General features: G+C 38.8%; 1 protein-coding gene across 15 annotated transcripts in view; it reads right to left on the reverse strand.

The window, feature by feature from the left end:
• Positions 1-16,677, reverse strand: part of LOC107981239 (zinc metalloproteinase-disintegrin-like batroxstatin-3) — a 584,695-nt gene that overhangs the window by 15,936 nt on the left and 552,082 nt on the right. For 14 of the 15 annotated variants that reach the window (XM_032601572.1, XM_031925266.2, XM_031925262.2 and 11 more), the window contains one exon: positions 784-903. In XM_032601572.1, the coding sequence (XP_032457463.1) occupies positions 784-903 (120 nt within the window). Of the gene's footprint in view, positions 1-779; positions 904-16,677 lie in introns of those variants that run through there. The other variant, XM_031925268.2, reaches the window with a different exon arrangement.

A 16,677-nucleotide genomic window follows, 5' to 3' on the forward strand; every position in this document is an offset into this window, starting at 1 on the left:
GTGTATTATTAAGTAAATAATTCTGAGCAATATTTTATGAAATATTTATGTAAGATTTCCTAAAGAACATATTGAAATATTTAAAAAGGAATTTCATAGATTCCAACAAAATATTTATGGAATATTTCGAAATATTTCATAGAAATCTTTCATGCTGTGTGGGAAAGCAGCACACTGACACAAATCATTACTTACTCCAAGAAGAATCAATCTCACTATAAATTCAAGGTGAAAATCTGCTTTGTGTTTCATGATTCTCTCACATCTAACCTGAATGTTCCAAATCATCTCGTGCGAAAAACTGAGCAAAATCGTAAATTAAAAAAAAAAATCAAGTTAATTTCTCCTAATTTTATATATAGAAAAATCATTTAAACACAAAGCGAATTCTTATCTTATACAAAAAATAAGATGGTTGTACTTTTCAAAATTATTCTTTTAATTTGTGTAATTCATATCTAATTGAAGATTAGATGTAGATTTATCAAAAATAAAGCATCCTTGTTAATTATTTTTACAGTTATATGTATATTTAAAATTGAAATTGAGGGTTGGCAAGCGGAACCCACCCTAGTATTATTGATATATTTAAAATTTGACTACTTTTTATTGATTTCATTACTTTTTTAATCTATGGTTACAATCAATACTTGCTACAGAATTTATTGAGTCACAATTAACTTCGACAAATATAAGAATTGTTGTTATAAATATGTATGAAATGCTATGTGATTGTCAACCATAATAATTTTCCGGAATATTATAAAAAATATTAACACTTACTTGCATTCGTATTCTTTGCCTTTGATAGATATTATTGTTCTTGAATATTGAGTATCAATACCGTCGATTGCAGGTTGTTTACTTCCTTCTTGACATTGTAATAAGCCACATCGGACATTCCTGTAACGTGTATTCATTTTAATATAATATTAACTTATAAGTAAATAGTTGAATCAACAAAATAGAATATTTTATCCTAAATTTATGAAATTTTCATAAAGTGCTCCCCGTTAAAAAGAAATACGTGTTTTTATTACCTATTCTTTATGTGTATTTTAATTACGTAATTAAAATATGTAACTCTCCATGTACTCATTCGTGCTGGAGATCGGGTGAAATGTATGTAATAAAAATACGTAACAAATATTATGCAACGGTTGTCCATTTTGAAATAAATTATAAATATATTGAAATTTTCATGCCTCTAGTGCCTATCATCCGTGCCACAATCATCCACCATTTAGAAGCCATTTAAAAATATTTGCAGCGTCGTATAGGGATCATTAAATAGAAAATTTGACAAAGATTTCGTAATTTTTCATTATTTTAAGGGGTAAAATAAATTGAAATTTTGTCAAACCAATTGTAAATGGTAAGAAATGCTTGGTAGCACCCTTATCAAAATAATGTGCGGAGATCTGTGCAAACATCTCTGTAGGGATTTATGCACAGATCTCTGCACGTTATTTTCGTATGGGCAAAATGTCGGAGTAATTACTTTTAATCCATATATCTTGCTGTGACTCTATTTATTTTAAGATATATATGTAGTATGAAAGATATATTTGAGTAAAAAAATGCAAGCAACCTTTGATGACCTAAGGGTAGTCTTTTGTTACCTTTCAGTCTGCCGACCCCAGTCTGCGGTTACCTACTTAAACTAACGGTCAAAATTGGATTTGAGTAAAAAAATGCAAGCAACCTTTGATGACCTTAGGGTAGTCTTTTGTTACCTCTCAGCCTGCCGCCCCCAGTCTGCGGTTACCTGCCTAAACTAACAGTTCTTAAATTGACGTGTTCTTTAGTCCATGGCCACACAGTCGTCCCTGGACTTAGAATCCCTAACCCCCCCCCCCTTCTCCACACACACAGACACACACACACATAAAATCTACGCTCTCTGACATCACCATCAAAATCCACCCATTTCAGGGCAACCAATTAATTGAACGGAGCCTAACTTACACCAGTTCGCTGTTCAGCTCTGGATCTTAAATAGTCCTGGTAACAACTTTTGACGCATTTAAAGCAGGAGATTACCGATGGAAGGACGAATACAAAATGAGCCCACATTGGAGGGCCACGTCAAACCTATTATAAGGAAAACATTATGGAAATCTCTTACAAGAATCCGAAATTACGGCCCATAAATCACCATAGATGAACTTTTAGAAATAGACGAGTTGTCAACACAGAAGGCAAATCCTGACCCTGTGAGGGAAACACACAGCTTGTCAAACACTATACCTACTGAATTATTCAATCTAGAAATAATGAAATAACCATAATCTAAGTTCGAAATAAAATTCTTAAACAAAAGCGTAACTCATAAGCCAGACGATGTCCTTTATTTCATGTCAGCAGACGCAAAATTTTTATCAAGCATCGACAAATTACTTATTTACTTAGACATCATAAATACAGGAGATTTCAAGCTAAGAAATATAACACAAGGAAAAGCAGCACTTATGCTACGATCCGCTGCTGGAAATCCCTCTTACTTTGCAGAAAAGCTAATGAGTATAAAATATATGTATGGGTGGTTCTCTGTGAAATCATAGATAAAAATTTGCCCAAACTGTATAAATATGTTCTATATGTTGTACCTGACTCCCAAAAAAAATTTCAGCGCGATTCCTCCATTTGGCTTCGGGTTCTAGCTAAGTTAGCTCTAGCTAGTCTAAGTTGAGGTTTCAAGCAATTTTTGCCTATTTTCAATGATTTATAGCTTATAAGGGATGCAGTTTTAACTAAAACTATCCAGATACTTTTTTTTTGTAAAATTTTCTGAATTTTTCAATAAAAATACTTTTTAAGCCCTAAATGTATGTTAAAACTACCATATTTGCACTCTAAACCTTAAAATATGAAAATCTGAATGTTTTATCCGGACTTCAACAACCTCAATACAGTAAAAAGATGGTAGCTGTAAAGTTTTAGAATGCGCCTGACCTTCTACTAGGAGTAGAAAATAAACCTAATAAGTGGTTTTACATTTAAATTTGACACTTATAACCAAGTATAATTCATTACTGCCGATACCAACATGTGTTTGAATTGGTACACATGAAATTTACTAGGTTATAAGTGTCAAATTTGCATGTAAAACCACTTATTAGCCATTATATCATGTTTGTTTTTAACATAACTTCGAGTAGAAGGTCAGGCCTATTCTGAAACTTTACAGCTACTTTTTTACTATAAAAAGGTATCTTTTTACTGTATTAAGGTTGTCGGTGTCCGGATCAAACATTCATATTTTTATTTTTTAAGGTTTAAAAGTATTTTTATTGAAAAATTCAGAAAATTTCACAAAAAATGGTATTTGGGTAGTTTTAGTTAAAAATGCATCCCTTATGAGCTACAAATCATTGAACATAGGCAAAAAAGGCAAAAATTGCTTAAAACCTCAACTTTGACCAGCTAGAACTCAAAGCCAAAAGAAGGAATCGCACTGAATTTTTTTTCGGGAGTCAGGTACAACATATAGAACATATATATATATATATATATATATATATATACAGTTTAGGCAGAATTAAAAATTTTCATATCCTCGATTTCACAGAGAACCACCCGTATATATACTAAAATTAAAATAGTGGAATGAGTAAGGGAAGGTCGGGAAGTCGTATTAATATTATACAAAATAGGAAAAAGACGACTTGCCTCAGCGTAAAAACTCTAACGAATTAGAGACAAAAGCTGGGGCAAGCGAACTGTTTACTAAATTATCAAAGGAAATTATACAAATAAAAGAGACTCTAAGATAGGCAAAAAAAGAGAGAGAGAAACGCAATTCCAATTAACGCTATCGCCGCGAGGTACTTTTCGCACGCTCAAGAGCTCTTCTACCTTCGAAGCCACGAACGTGTACGGCACGACGAGAAGCCCTAGCCGCACGTGGGTGGGATGCCCTTCCTTGGTCACAGGACGCCTCGACGTCTCGAGGGAGCCTATCCTGGACCACGGGCAGACCCTTTCAGCCCTGATACGTAGATGACGGTCGCCAGGTGGAGGTCAGCCCGCCAAGGAAGCTTGCACGTGACCGACGTCCCAACACAAGGAGATATACTCACAAATCACACCGCTCGAATAACTCTCACACACAACGCGACGCATACTACAAAAAAAAGGTCAACTGTCCTAAAAGGGACGTTCGTGAAGACATGAAAATCTGAAATGCTCGATGAGCTGATTTGCTCGATGTACAAAATGTACGCTGATAAGATAAAGTGACTGGTTCTTCAGGAGGAGCTGTCAAAATTGAACTGCACGTGCTCGTGCGCACCGAAGCCCGCGCAAAAAGGAGAAGCCCTAAGCGGCGCGCGCATGCGCTCGACTGCTCTCACCGCAGCACTTGTCGCGATATGGCGCAATATTCAAAATTCTACTCCCTCTCTTATATAACCCGAACGTTTCGCCCGCCTTCGTATGACGCTTTCGTCCAAAGCTAGAGGGCAGAGTCGAGCAACATGTCGTAGGAGAGAAGAGGTCCCTTACGAAAATATTCGGCATATGATCCTGCATACCTGACTGTATGACATAATGCATGAGCTACTGCATGGACATCTGCAGAAAAAACTATAAACATATATGCTCGATCATCTGCATGAGATATTGCATCATATACTGTATATGAATATGCACCTAGGTTGCTGTGCATGCTATTATGGTGGAATATCTGCACATAATTCGCGAAATTTATGCATGAGTTACTGCACTGTTCTGTGCATACATGTATGCATAATATTTTGTATGAACTTGCTGGTTCTATGTACATATTTGTAGATGAGTTTCAACATGCAAACATGCTTTATCGAATATTGTATACAAAAATGCAGTATACAATACTGATTATCATATTAAGGCTATATCGTCGCTTCCTACGAAGAGTAGCACTGTTCAAATTTCCCCTCATAAGTAGCACAACTCATTTGACGCACGCTAGACAGGCACAACTCCCGCGAAGACTGCCAAGAATAACAAATAACAGAACAAGTGTATATTTTTTTTTTTACTGAAACATGCATTCCGCTTAGGAAAATTAACTTCGAACTTTGAATTTAGAATTCAACAAAGTGACAGAGATAGAGAGAGGTTAGAAGGTTACCTTACGTGAGGCAGTCGCGAGAAAAAATTTTGAATACTTATAGAATAATTAGAAATACAAGCTTATCCGACATCGATGATGATGCTTTCGAAAATCCTGATGCAATCGTACACCAACTCTATTGGAAATTTCCGTAGCTTCCGCAGAAGACGGCTCGTAAAAATTTTTAAGTATAAACAAGATTGATTGTAACCTTACGTTTCTACTGCTGATTGCATGCAACTTCAGTGTTGTTTGGACTTTGAAAATTCAAACCTGAGGCATTAGAATGCTCGATGTCGAGGTGAGACCGCCATAAAGGCACTGGTGATAAGCGTGTCAAACAAACAACAAACTAAGAGCAGAATTCTGCGGAGAAATCGGGAGGTGTTTTCGATCGAAAGAGAGACCGGAGTAAGCCAATAGGCCTCCTACGTGCAAGAGACCATCTTCCTTGCCTAAAAACGGGTTAAATTGCTGAGCCGATTGCCCTTCGGCTTTTACTTTCCCATCTTAACAGCTTTATCTCCTCAGCAAACGCCCCTGCTTGAGCCAAACAAATGACTGTCACCCGAGCTGCAGAGAGATCAGCAGTGGTCAGAAAGGAAGACGACTCGCTCTCTATCGGCATTCTTCTGCTCCAAATTTGATCGAGAGCGCGTCTCCAAAACGCTATTACCCAAATGAGCCTAATCAAAGACGAGAATCGAGTTAAAATCTCGGATTCCTCGGATCTTAGACGAGCGAAATTAACTCGAACTGGGTCAGCAGGCGGAGGCCACTCTGTTGGACGCATGGATAGCCATGCTGGGCCCTGCCACCAAAGAGCACAGTTAGCCAACTTTCCCGGTTAAACTCCTCGCGTCGCTAAGTCATCTGGATTCTCTTTAGTCGGAACGTGAGCTCACGTTGCCGACGGCAACTCGGTTTCGCAGAAACTCTAGCTTAGTCACGTGCAGGATGAGCTTGACTAGAAGAGCTGCTTATTGAAATTAGGAATGCTCACCGATTTCACTGGAGCTACCTTCAACTTAGCCGCTAATAAAGAAACCCGGAAATATCCATTACCCTCGTCGATTCGCAGATAAACCACAGCAGCATACGCTCGAGAAGAAGCATCCGGAAACCCATGGATCTGGTAAGAGCATGTTACGTCGTACAACTCACCACATAAATTTATTTGAAAATCTAAAAATATGATAATCTTTCAAATACAAACATTGAAATTTAAACTCTCGAAAGAAAAATGCATTGCCTGCGTTGTACGGTTTCGATATATGGACGAATGCATGTCAGTGTCGATTCGGCGAAATGATCAATCAGCAATTCGTGACGTTGTAAGCGAGCGCTACCCTTAACTTATACATTTTCCGTAATTTTAAGTTTGTAAATATTGTAAAAATTACGTTACAAACGAAGGATTCAAAAAGCCTTATACGCGCTCAAACGAGCAGTTCGTAGTCAGTCGCGGGCTCGGTACGCATCGGTTTGACAATTGGCGGTAAATTATACATTCGACCCATATCACGCAAAATCTTTATTATCCGTACATTTGCAAAGTTTCTAATTTACATCTACTAACAGTGAGAGTGTTAGGCGCAATTAACATTTTTACAGCCTTTGCCACTACCCATATCATTACGTTCTTGACTATTTAATAAAGAGTAGTCTGGACGTAACAAGCAAGTAGCCGTACCACCTAACCAACGCTTGATCGACATAGATGGCAATGCGATCTTTGCAATAATCATACCAGCGCTTACGAATCACAGCTGATAAAGGTAAATCCCAATCGCACTTCAGAATCCACATATCTTGCATCAAAATCTTCGCCATGACCGTGACTGAAGCAAGCCAACCTAACGTGTCGAATAAGCAAGCGATATTCTAGAGAATGGATCCTTTTGTGTTTGCTGCAGCCACGTTCTCAATGTTAACAGCGTTAAATCTGAAATTATCCTGCGATGAAACCCAGTGAACGCCTAAAGCCTTGACCGACTCATCTTTACCGATCCGCTTCTCCGAGACCTGCTGTGCTGAATCTGGAAGCAGCTCCCAATAGTTCGCAGCCCACTTGTCCAATTCGATTCCCGCAGAAGCTAACAATTCAGTAAGCTCGGCTTTCTCCCGAATTGCAACCGACAAATCATCAACCCCTGCGAATGCATTGTCAACGTACGTCTCTGATTCCGGACAATGAGCTCCCAGTGAAAACCGATGACCTTCATCCTTAACTAACTGAGAGAGAGTGTGAATTGCTAAATAAGGAGCACAAGCCGTCCTATAGGTGACAATAGTCAGACGAAAATCAACTGGTTCAGATGCTGTGTCGGGTGACCAGACAATTCTCTGATAATCCTGATGTTCTGGTTTCACCTGTATCTGCAAAAACATCTTGATTATATCGTCCGTGAATACAAAACGATACTTACGCCAATTCAAAATAATTAAAGAAAGGTCACTCTGCTACAAAGGTCCTTTTAACAAAAAAGCATTGAGCGAGTGCCCGTCCTTCGTACGCCGAGAAGCATCGAACACAACTCTCAACTTCCATATTAACAGAAGCAATTGCACGACTGGATTGTGAGGCAGATATCAGGTGTCAGGTTTGTGGATCTTCGACAGTAGAACGCGCGTCATGTGCCCTAAATTCTCGTAGAACTCCATGATTTCGCGAAACGTCTTGGCAAGCCTCGAATCACGTGAAAAACAACGATGCAAATTTAAGAGAGAAACAAAAGTTATAAGTCGAATTTCTGCACCCACTGACGGAATATCAGACTTCAAAGGCAGCTTCACCACGTTTTGACTCCTGTGCGTCCCTTCGGTGAGTGACCTAAAAGATTCTCTCGCATCTCTCATCCTCTGGCTTCATCTTAAAAGATGACGACAAAAATTCCTCAAGAGTCCAAAACCGCTGGCCTCGGACACAAACGGCGCTTCTGAGCCATGATATAAAAGCGTCAGAACATACGTGCCCTTGTTCTTTGGGCCTACGACCAACACACGTGCAGTGGCTAGGAAAATCTTCCTTGAAGACACCAAGGACTTAGCAGAATGTAAGACCACCGCTGAGCCGCTACTAGAATTTCCTTGGTCGTTCTTTGGCGCAGTAGACAACGATCCTTGGCTGCTTTTACTCGGATCATGAAGAAAGAAGTGATGTTTCTGCTTACATTTCGAACAACGACCAGAAGAGGAACAAGAATTCGCTCAATGATGTCTCAGGCAGTTGAAACAAAGCCGCAGCTGCTTAACCTCCTTATGGCGATCCTGGTGCTACTTGTCCTTATATTGGGCACATCGCATTAGCACGCGTGGATCAGCACAGAGAGGACATTGCTAAGAGTTCGCGTGGAAAACCTTACGAGGATACAAGGAATGCAATGAACTCGTAGAATGTCGCCGTAGTGTACGACGACTTAGCTACTTTTTGCCCTCCAACTGCCCTTGCATCGACCAACTTCTACTCCTTTTCGCTAACTAAGGACTCCCATCGACTACGAGACTCTAGAACTAAGCGCTCAGACAAGAGAAAAACGAACCACATGTCCTACTGGTCTACCGGCATCTTCAAGTTCTCCAAAGAAAGAACGATACGCTTAGCCTCATCAATAAAAAAGTGTAACCTTAAAGCTGATTCCTTTTTAAGATAAGGAAGCCCCATGAAAGCCTGGTGGTGATGAGCCTGGGATTATGGTAACGAAACTACAACGCCTTTCATGTGCTTGCATAGTTAGCGTTGGCAGTTGGTATTTTCTTAACTTAATCAGCCGTGCTACTGGTCAAGTACATTTTCAAGTGCTGTAATTGAGTTGCATCGGGAATCCAAAGCAAATCGTGCACCATGTTCCTAAAATTATCCCTGAAAATTGCCCAATTTTCATAGTTACCTGAAAACGAAGGGAGGTTAATTTTAGGGAGTTTCGTAAACCCAGAAACTGACGCTGTCACGTCGTGCAATTTTTTCAATATTTTAAAAATTTTTTAAACTTTAATTTTCAAAAATGCATAAATACGTACGTGACGCTCGTCCAGAACAAATTCGGAGATGCGGGCCTGAAGAGAGAAAGCAAGGGACAGATAGCCCTATCGTAAACCTTTTGAGCTGCGCGCATCGACGAGAGGCATCAGCGGATGAACTACAATAGCGATAGTAAAGTTTTTCTTCGCATTAGTCGGAACGAGAAAGTTTTCGGCGCGACGGACCGAGCACAATTTTATGACGAGCAGCTGTGTTTGCCTAAGATATCGGTAGCGTCTAGAGCGACCGTAATTAAGACAGCCTACGAGGCTCGGACCTTTTTTTATTGCAGGGACAGTTTCGGGAGATACGCACGCTTGCATCCCATTCCCAATTCCCATCCCGGAATTTTCTATTTATGTCAAATTCGAAATATTTATTTAGAATTATTTTTGATTAGGCTGTTGTATAAACTATTCAATTTTTAAATTGCATACGTTCGCTTTTAGCAACAGTTTTGGCCAGGTAATTCTACATAAATGTATATAAATGCATAGTTTGTTTGCAGCTTATAGTGTAGTTATAATTTTACAAACAACAAACTAATAACGCGATTTATTCATTGATTATTTAGCACTAAACTGTATATTTTTCGATTGATACAGTTCGCTTCTTGTGCATAATTTATGAATCGATTAAGTGTCTATTTTGCGACGCTGTGCCTCCCAACACAGGGGCGCAACACCTAGAGCCTCGCATGCACTAGGATTTTTCTTTAAAGTAGGATTTGGCGCGATCGTCACGTTTGGGAGAACGCTAGGGAGAAGAGAAAATAATCACACAATATTTTGCCCGGCCCTTTCCTACAACGAGGTGTCTGTAGTGCCTCCCCCGCACAATTTAGCCACGCAGAGCTTATGCTGGATCTTTCTCTCTCTCTCTCTCTCTCGCGTGCGCTGGCTAGACGCATCGCGCAGAAGATGTCTAAGTATGCGCCCGTACTGTACACCAATACTCTCGTCTCTCACGTTCTCTCTCTCTCACACGTACTTATCCCACACAGCGTATGCTCACTCTCGTCCCTCTCTCTCTCCCTCTCTCTTCTTCTCTCTCTCTCTCTCATTCTCTTACTCGCTCTCTTCTCTCAAGGCTCCTGGTGGACGCCTCCTGGACTCCTCCCGGACCTTGTGACAGCTAGCTTCTTCGGCTCTCCCACGCCGATGTTGCTGGCTGCTCTCGTCCTCTCGATGATGATTGCGGACTGGCTCGCTTCCTTCCTCTCGTGCTGATATGGATGGTCGCTGGCTCGTCCGGGCGTCGGCACTTCCTAGTGCCAACGCGCTGCAGCTGTAACACACTCACTGTCACGCAGTCGGGTGACTCTCCCTATTCTCCTCTAATTGTCGACCTCGGGTCGACAAACAGAGGAGGACACGAAACTCTCGCAAATGTTGACGTGTTCCGTCGACAGTCGGGAGAGAACTAGCGGATTTCCCGCTCGTTCTCGCGCTCACTTTCCTCTCGCGCTAGTCGGGCCCGCGCTTCTTGCTCGCGCCCGATTGTCTCTCAGTCCGCGCGGATAACGAGCCACGCATCGGCGCCCGCAGATTGGCTCGCGACATGCGGAGGACCAATCAGCGCGCGCGCCGACGAGGCTCGCTCTCGCGCCAACGATGCTCGCTCTCGCGCCGACGTCGAACTCGAGGACAGGCCGGCACCGACAACAACAAGCCGACTCGCTTGTTTCTTCCGCGCACTCAGGGCTTGGCCGAATCGACTAAGATTCCTTGTATCGACGCGGCTGCGACGTTTACAACGTCGCAATTTGTTTATTTTAATTTTATCATATATTTTGTTGCGACAGTCGGTCGGTGTGAAGCTACGATTGTTGCAGTAAAGTATATCATTTTGCAGAGTTTTAATAATCGGTCGGTGTGAAGCTACGGTTGTTATGACGATGCATTGCTAAGTTATTGAATTTTAAAAATAAAAAATGAGTTAGAATAAATATTGAGGCTGTAAACAAATGAAATGTATAAATTTCATTAGTAAATTCAATAGTAAATTCATTTATTTATAATATTTTCTTTAACAAACGCGCAGAAAAACTTTATTATTAAGTTCAAATATAGTTATTTGGTATCGGTTTGTAGAGAATTTCACAAGCATTAAATTTATAATATTGATTATTTTGTATAATACTTCACTCAATGACCGAAGCTGCGTAGGAGGAGAGATGCGAAAATTCGGCGTAAGTGAGGGAAAGCTCAGATATAACAGCTTCTCTCACTCGCTAATTTTCGGCATCTAGGCGGAACGCGACCTTAACAACATCGAGAATGGAGGACTCTAGGCCCTTTGTGCTGCCAAACATCAGATTTGTTCATCACTTCGGTCCCTGCTCTAAGTAAGCTCGGTAGATTTCTCGCGCTTGTACGCGATAGTTAGATTCACCCGCTTGTACGCACTTAAGTTTCATTCCGCGCTTGTACGCACGTAAGTTTTTGTACGCGAACAGTTAAATTTTAAACTAAAAGAATAAATTAGTTTTGTAAGTATTATAATTCGTGGCTAAAGTTTTCTTCTACATATCTCCAAAGTCCTCAAAAATAAACTCTGTGTGAGTTTATACGACGCCCAGCAACAACAAAAAAGTAAAAAGTAAGTAACTTTAATGTTGCTATCATAGCTTTTCTACACCTGCCTAAACCTATCGCTTGGATAAGTGAACCGTTTAAAACCGGGTCATTTATCCCTCTCTCACTCTTTTAGAATTTAGATCCGAATAACTCCGGGTCATTTTCTAAAAAATTTATTTTCCTTTCATTCCTACATTAAGCAAACATTCAAAGCACCCAGCTATTGCTGTTCGCACGAAAGTGCAAGATAAAGGTGTAGTTTTAATATAAGCACAGTAACATCGTTGGATGTTACAACGCAGTGAAATTCAGCAATCCGCCAGAAAGTGTTCAATAATCATCGACCTCAAACTGCGACAGCAAAGTTAAAAACTCATCAAGAGTCTTCTCATACGCCCCCTAGATATCACCGAATTTATCCTCGGTGACGTTCGGATCCGCCTCAGCATCATCTTTGGCGACGATCTCCGAGAAAGTCTTCCGAGCCTTATCCCAGATCTTCGTCAAAGCGTCGACTAAAGCCTGGAGAATGTTTTTATTGAGAGACGTAAGCAGTTTAGCGATTAAACAACTCTGCAAGCCCCTGATTTTCGCCAAACGCCTTGCCTGCGAAGCTATCAGCTTCCTCAGCGCTGGTGCCATGGTAGACTGGCCTTGAACAACGAAAATAAGAGAACAAAAGCGAAATTCGAACGAGATTAAGCCAGTGATAATAGAATTTACAATAATAAATAGAAATGCGCTGTATAGGTGTGTTAGTCACCACTTAATTCCAGAAATCGACGTGTTTACGCCGCAAGACTACGGTACAAAGCAAAACGCATATATATATATATATATATATATACAGTTTAGGCAAATATATATATATATATATATATATATATATATATATATATATATATATATGCCTAAACTGTATATGTGCAAATCCAGAAAAAACCGGACACTTCAGGGGGTCTGAGTGAACAAATTGAAAATTCGAGGGCACACCTACCAGACCAACTTTTTGGGTTCCTTAGGCCACCCAGAACCCGAAAAACCTTGGGTTTCCAAGATTAAGAAATACCTATTTTTTTGCCGGGCAGTTTAAATTCTCTTATGGGAATTTAACACGGAGAAAATGATCGAAAACAAGCCACGATACAACTTTACCCACTCAGTGTATGAAGGTGCAATCCAAAAATGTGTATTACTAGGATCGAAGTATCAGCAGAGAGCTTTAATTTGAGGGCTGGTGAGTTAAAAATGGTTGCCTAGAGAAAAAGTTGTCTTGGCTTGACTAGGGAAATCGGCGATTTTTCTTTTTTTTTTTTAATCCTTATAACTTATGAGCCCAACAGTCAATTTCGACCATCCGGAGCTTAAATTGTAGCTCTATTTTCGCTTTCAAGAATCAGATTAACATTTTTATTTTCCGATCAGCTATATGCCCTATATATATATATGCCCATCAATTATGGCTGTTTTTTGATCTTTTTCATTGCTATATATATATATATATATATATATATATATATATATATATATAGCTGATAAACCTGTAAAATGTTTAATTTAAATTTTGAAAGCGAAAGAAAAAGAAAAGAGCTACAATTTAAGCCCCGGGTGGTCGAAATTAACTGCTGGGATCAAAAGTTATATGGATTTTGAGAATAAGAAAAATCGCTGATTTTCGTAAAAAATTGAGGAATTGGTGATTTTTTGTTATTTCAAGCCTAGACAACTTTTTCCCGAGGCAACCATTTTTAACCCACCAGCCCTCGAATCAATTCTTTTTGTTAATACTTCAATTCTATTAAAACACATTTTTAAATTGCGCCTCCAGACAAAAAGTGGCATTTTCCTGGTTTTTGTTAATTTTCCCCGTGTTAAATTCCCATTAGAGTATTTTAACTGCCCCGCAAGAAAAAGGTATTTTTTAATCTTGGGAACCCAAGGTTTTTCGGATTCTGGGTGGCCTAAGGAACCCAAAAAAGTTGGTCTAATAGGTGTGCTCTCAAATTTCCAATTTGTTCACTCAGACCCCCTGAAGTGTCCGGTTTTTTCTGGATTTTCACATATATATGTTCTATATGTTGTACCTGATTCATAAAACAAATTTCAGCACGATTCCTTCATTTGGCTTTGAGTTCTAGCTGGTCAAAGTTGAGTTTTCAAGCAATTTGCATTTTTTGCCTATTTTCAATGATTTGTAAGCTCATAAGGTATGCATTGTTAACTAAAACTACTCCAATACTTTTTTTTTTCATTTTCTGAATTTTTCAATAGAAATACTTTAAAAGCCCTATATGTATGTTAAGGCTACCTTATTTGCATTTTGAACCTTAAAATATAAAGATCTGAATGTTTGATCTGTACTCCGACACCCTCAATACAGTAAAAAGATACCTTTTTCAGTAAAACATCGCTAAAAGCGAAACGCTTTGCTTTTCACGTAAGGCACTCGCCAAAATTTAAAGGATCGCTAATGAACACACATATATGCACACACATAGACACACATACACACACGAAGTATGCAGATATTCAAATATTGTTAAAAATTCATTAAACTGTAATGAGGTAAGACTTGACGATGAGAGGAAACATCGTCTTTTTTTCCTGTTCTAATTACCGGTTGTATTATCGGATGGTATTCTCAATATACTGACCACGCTTTATAGAAGAAATTCGTATTATTATGAAACAGATCAACTTTTCAGATTCGCCAATTGCATAATCTAAATAAACCTACTCAGTTTCATTTGAATATTTTTATTGATCTGCTGCAGCAAAAAATAATGTTGAATTATAATGACCATTGATTCGTGTATAAAAGATTTTAGGGATTGTAATGATAATAACATATAAAATTTATAAGTTTATAATACGATTAAAAAATAATAATCAACGGGACCTTTTTCGCAATAGCATTATTCCAGCTAAGGAAATAGACTAAACTATTCCTAATAAATGCTGCACTACGGGATAATACTTATTTAACATGATGGGTCAGTATTTATTTGTTTCTGTTCCTTTTAATCTTTAGTCACGACAGTGGCAGCACTTCTATCTGTCTAGCAGCTACGGCTATGTCGGAGCCGGAACGGCAGTACGACAGTCCCGCCATCTACGACATGTTGTATGACACTTATGACGATTTATGTCGGGTTGTTGCGGCCTATAGTTTTGGACTTGTTAAACAACGACAGCGCCACTGTGTGGCGTGTGCTCTCTCTTCAATAGATGTGTTCCTATCCAAATAGTTCTTAATTCTGTTACTATAAGGTTAAATGAGATTTATATTTATGGAGCAAATTATATCATTCTGTGCGTTGAAAGTATAAGCTAATGTATTTTAGCAAATTAATAATTTTCAGATTTTCCGTAAAAGCCATGAAGTCATGCTAGCAAATTGTGTAAGGAGTAAAGTTGCCTTTGATTACTAATCGTGTTATTCTATAGTTATATTTATCTAGTTTATGATTAGAATCGTTTGTCCAATTTTAATATTGAAGATGATAATATGATTTACACATCATATTTAGTTAGTATTTTAGATTTAAGTTTGTTTTGACTTTTCAATTTTAAATTGTAAATTGTAGTATTGCATATATTGTTGGTGCATAATAATATTGTTACGCGTGTTTGATAGTTATTATTTTTCTCTAATTATTAGTGATATATTTGCGTGTATGTATATCATTTGTTAAATTGCACAAGTGCTTCATGAATTATTAGATAAGTGATTTATTATAAATTAAAAAGAGAAATTATTGTTTAAAACTTTTTCTACTAAGCATTTACTTTGTGGAATTTATTTTATTGTTGCAGGTTCTTCAATGTTTATGATGTTTGTAGCAGAAGAATTTTTCTATCAGCTACGTGACTAGTAAAGTATATTATTTTTAATTTATTAAAATTATTGTTCATCTTGTATATAAATGATTTTGTTGCATTTTATTGCAAAGTATAATGTCATTGATATTTCATTATAGTCAAAAATTGCATAAATATTTGTTTACGGTTAAAATTATGATTAAAATATTGATCTTATTTTAATTTTTATTATTATTATTATTATTACTTTTTCAATGCAATAATGATTGTTATTTATGATTGTTATAATTTGCTATGTATAATCTAGTTACAATTTAATTAATGTATACAATGCATTAATTACGATTTAGTAAAAGTATCTTGTTCAATATTTGTTTAAGAAGTCGATTCTGTGATGCAGTAACCATATATCTTTGAGTTAATGATTTACATTTTTATAATTTATATCTATTTTTATAATTATAAGGCATAGTGTGTAACAGGGCTTTCTAATGCGTTGGACGCGATAGCCGACGCGTCACCGAGAGTGCAACTCTCACTCTTTCCCCGCGGGCAATTTAGAGAATCTCGTTGTCAAACGCAAGGTGAGTGAGGCTCACCTCGCTTTCGCGTTCGGACTTGCACCAGCTACAGGGTTTACCGTGAGCCTCGAACTGGGTAGCTGGGGTTAGGATGAATAAGAACACGGAAGTGTAAACAACGAAATAATAAACTATATTGTAAGCAAAACTAGAATAATGTATAAAAGACTAGAATAATGTACAAAAGACGCGTCGCCCGAAGCGATGGCGTATAATACGGGCGCGAGATAGACGCGATAACTGGCGCGAACCGTACCAAAGCTCGGTGGCCACGAGCAACGGTCAGCGACGACTCGCGCGGGCTTTCCCGCTGTAAACACACGCGAGACGTACGCTGGCGCAAGGAGTCGGTCTCGACTCGCACGTCTCACCGTGGCGATGCAATCCCAGGCGTCGGGAAGAGTTTCCCCTCAGACGATGAAGGAGTCATTCCCGGTTCCTGTCGGCGCTCCCCGTGCAAATTCCTCACGGACATAAGTCGTATTCGTCCCACTAGCGGGCTTCTCGCGGTTCTAGAGATGAGCTCCTTTTTCGCGCGCTGGTAGTAAAAGTCTGCCGATTCCTTGATTCTACGGG

The sequence above is a fragment of the Nasonia vitripennis genome (assembly GCF_009193385.2).
Source record: "Nasonia vitripennis strain AsymCx chromosome 2 unlocalized genomic scaffold, Nvit_psr_1.1 chr2_random0008, whole genome shotgun sequence".
In the NCBI taxonomy this organism is placed as follows: Eukaryota; Metazoa; Arthropoda; class Insecta; order Hymenoptera; family Pteromalidae; genus Nasonia; species Nasonia vitripennis.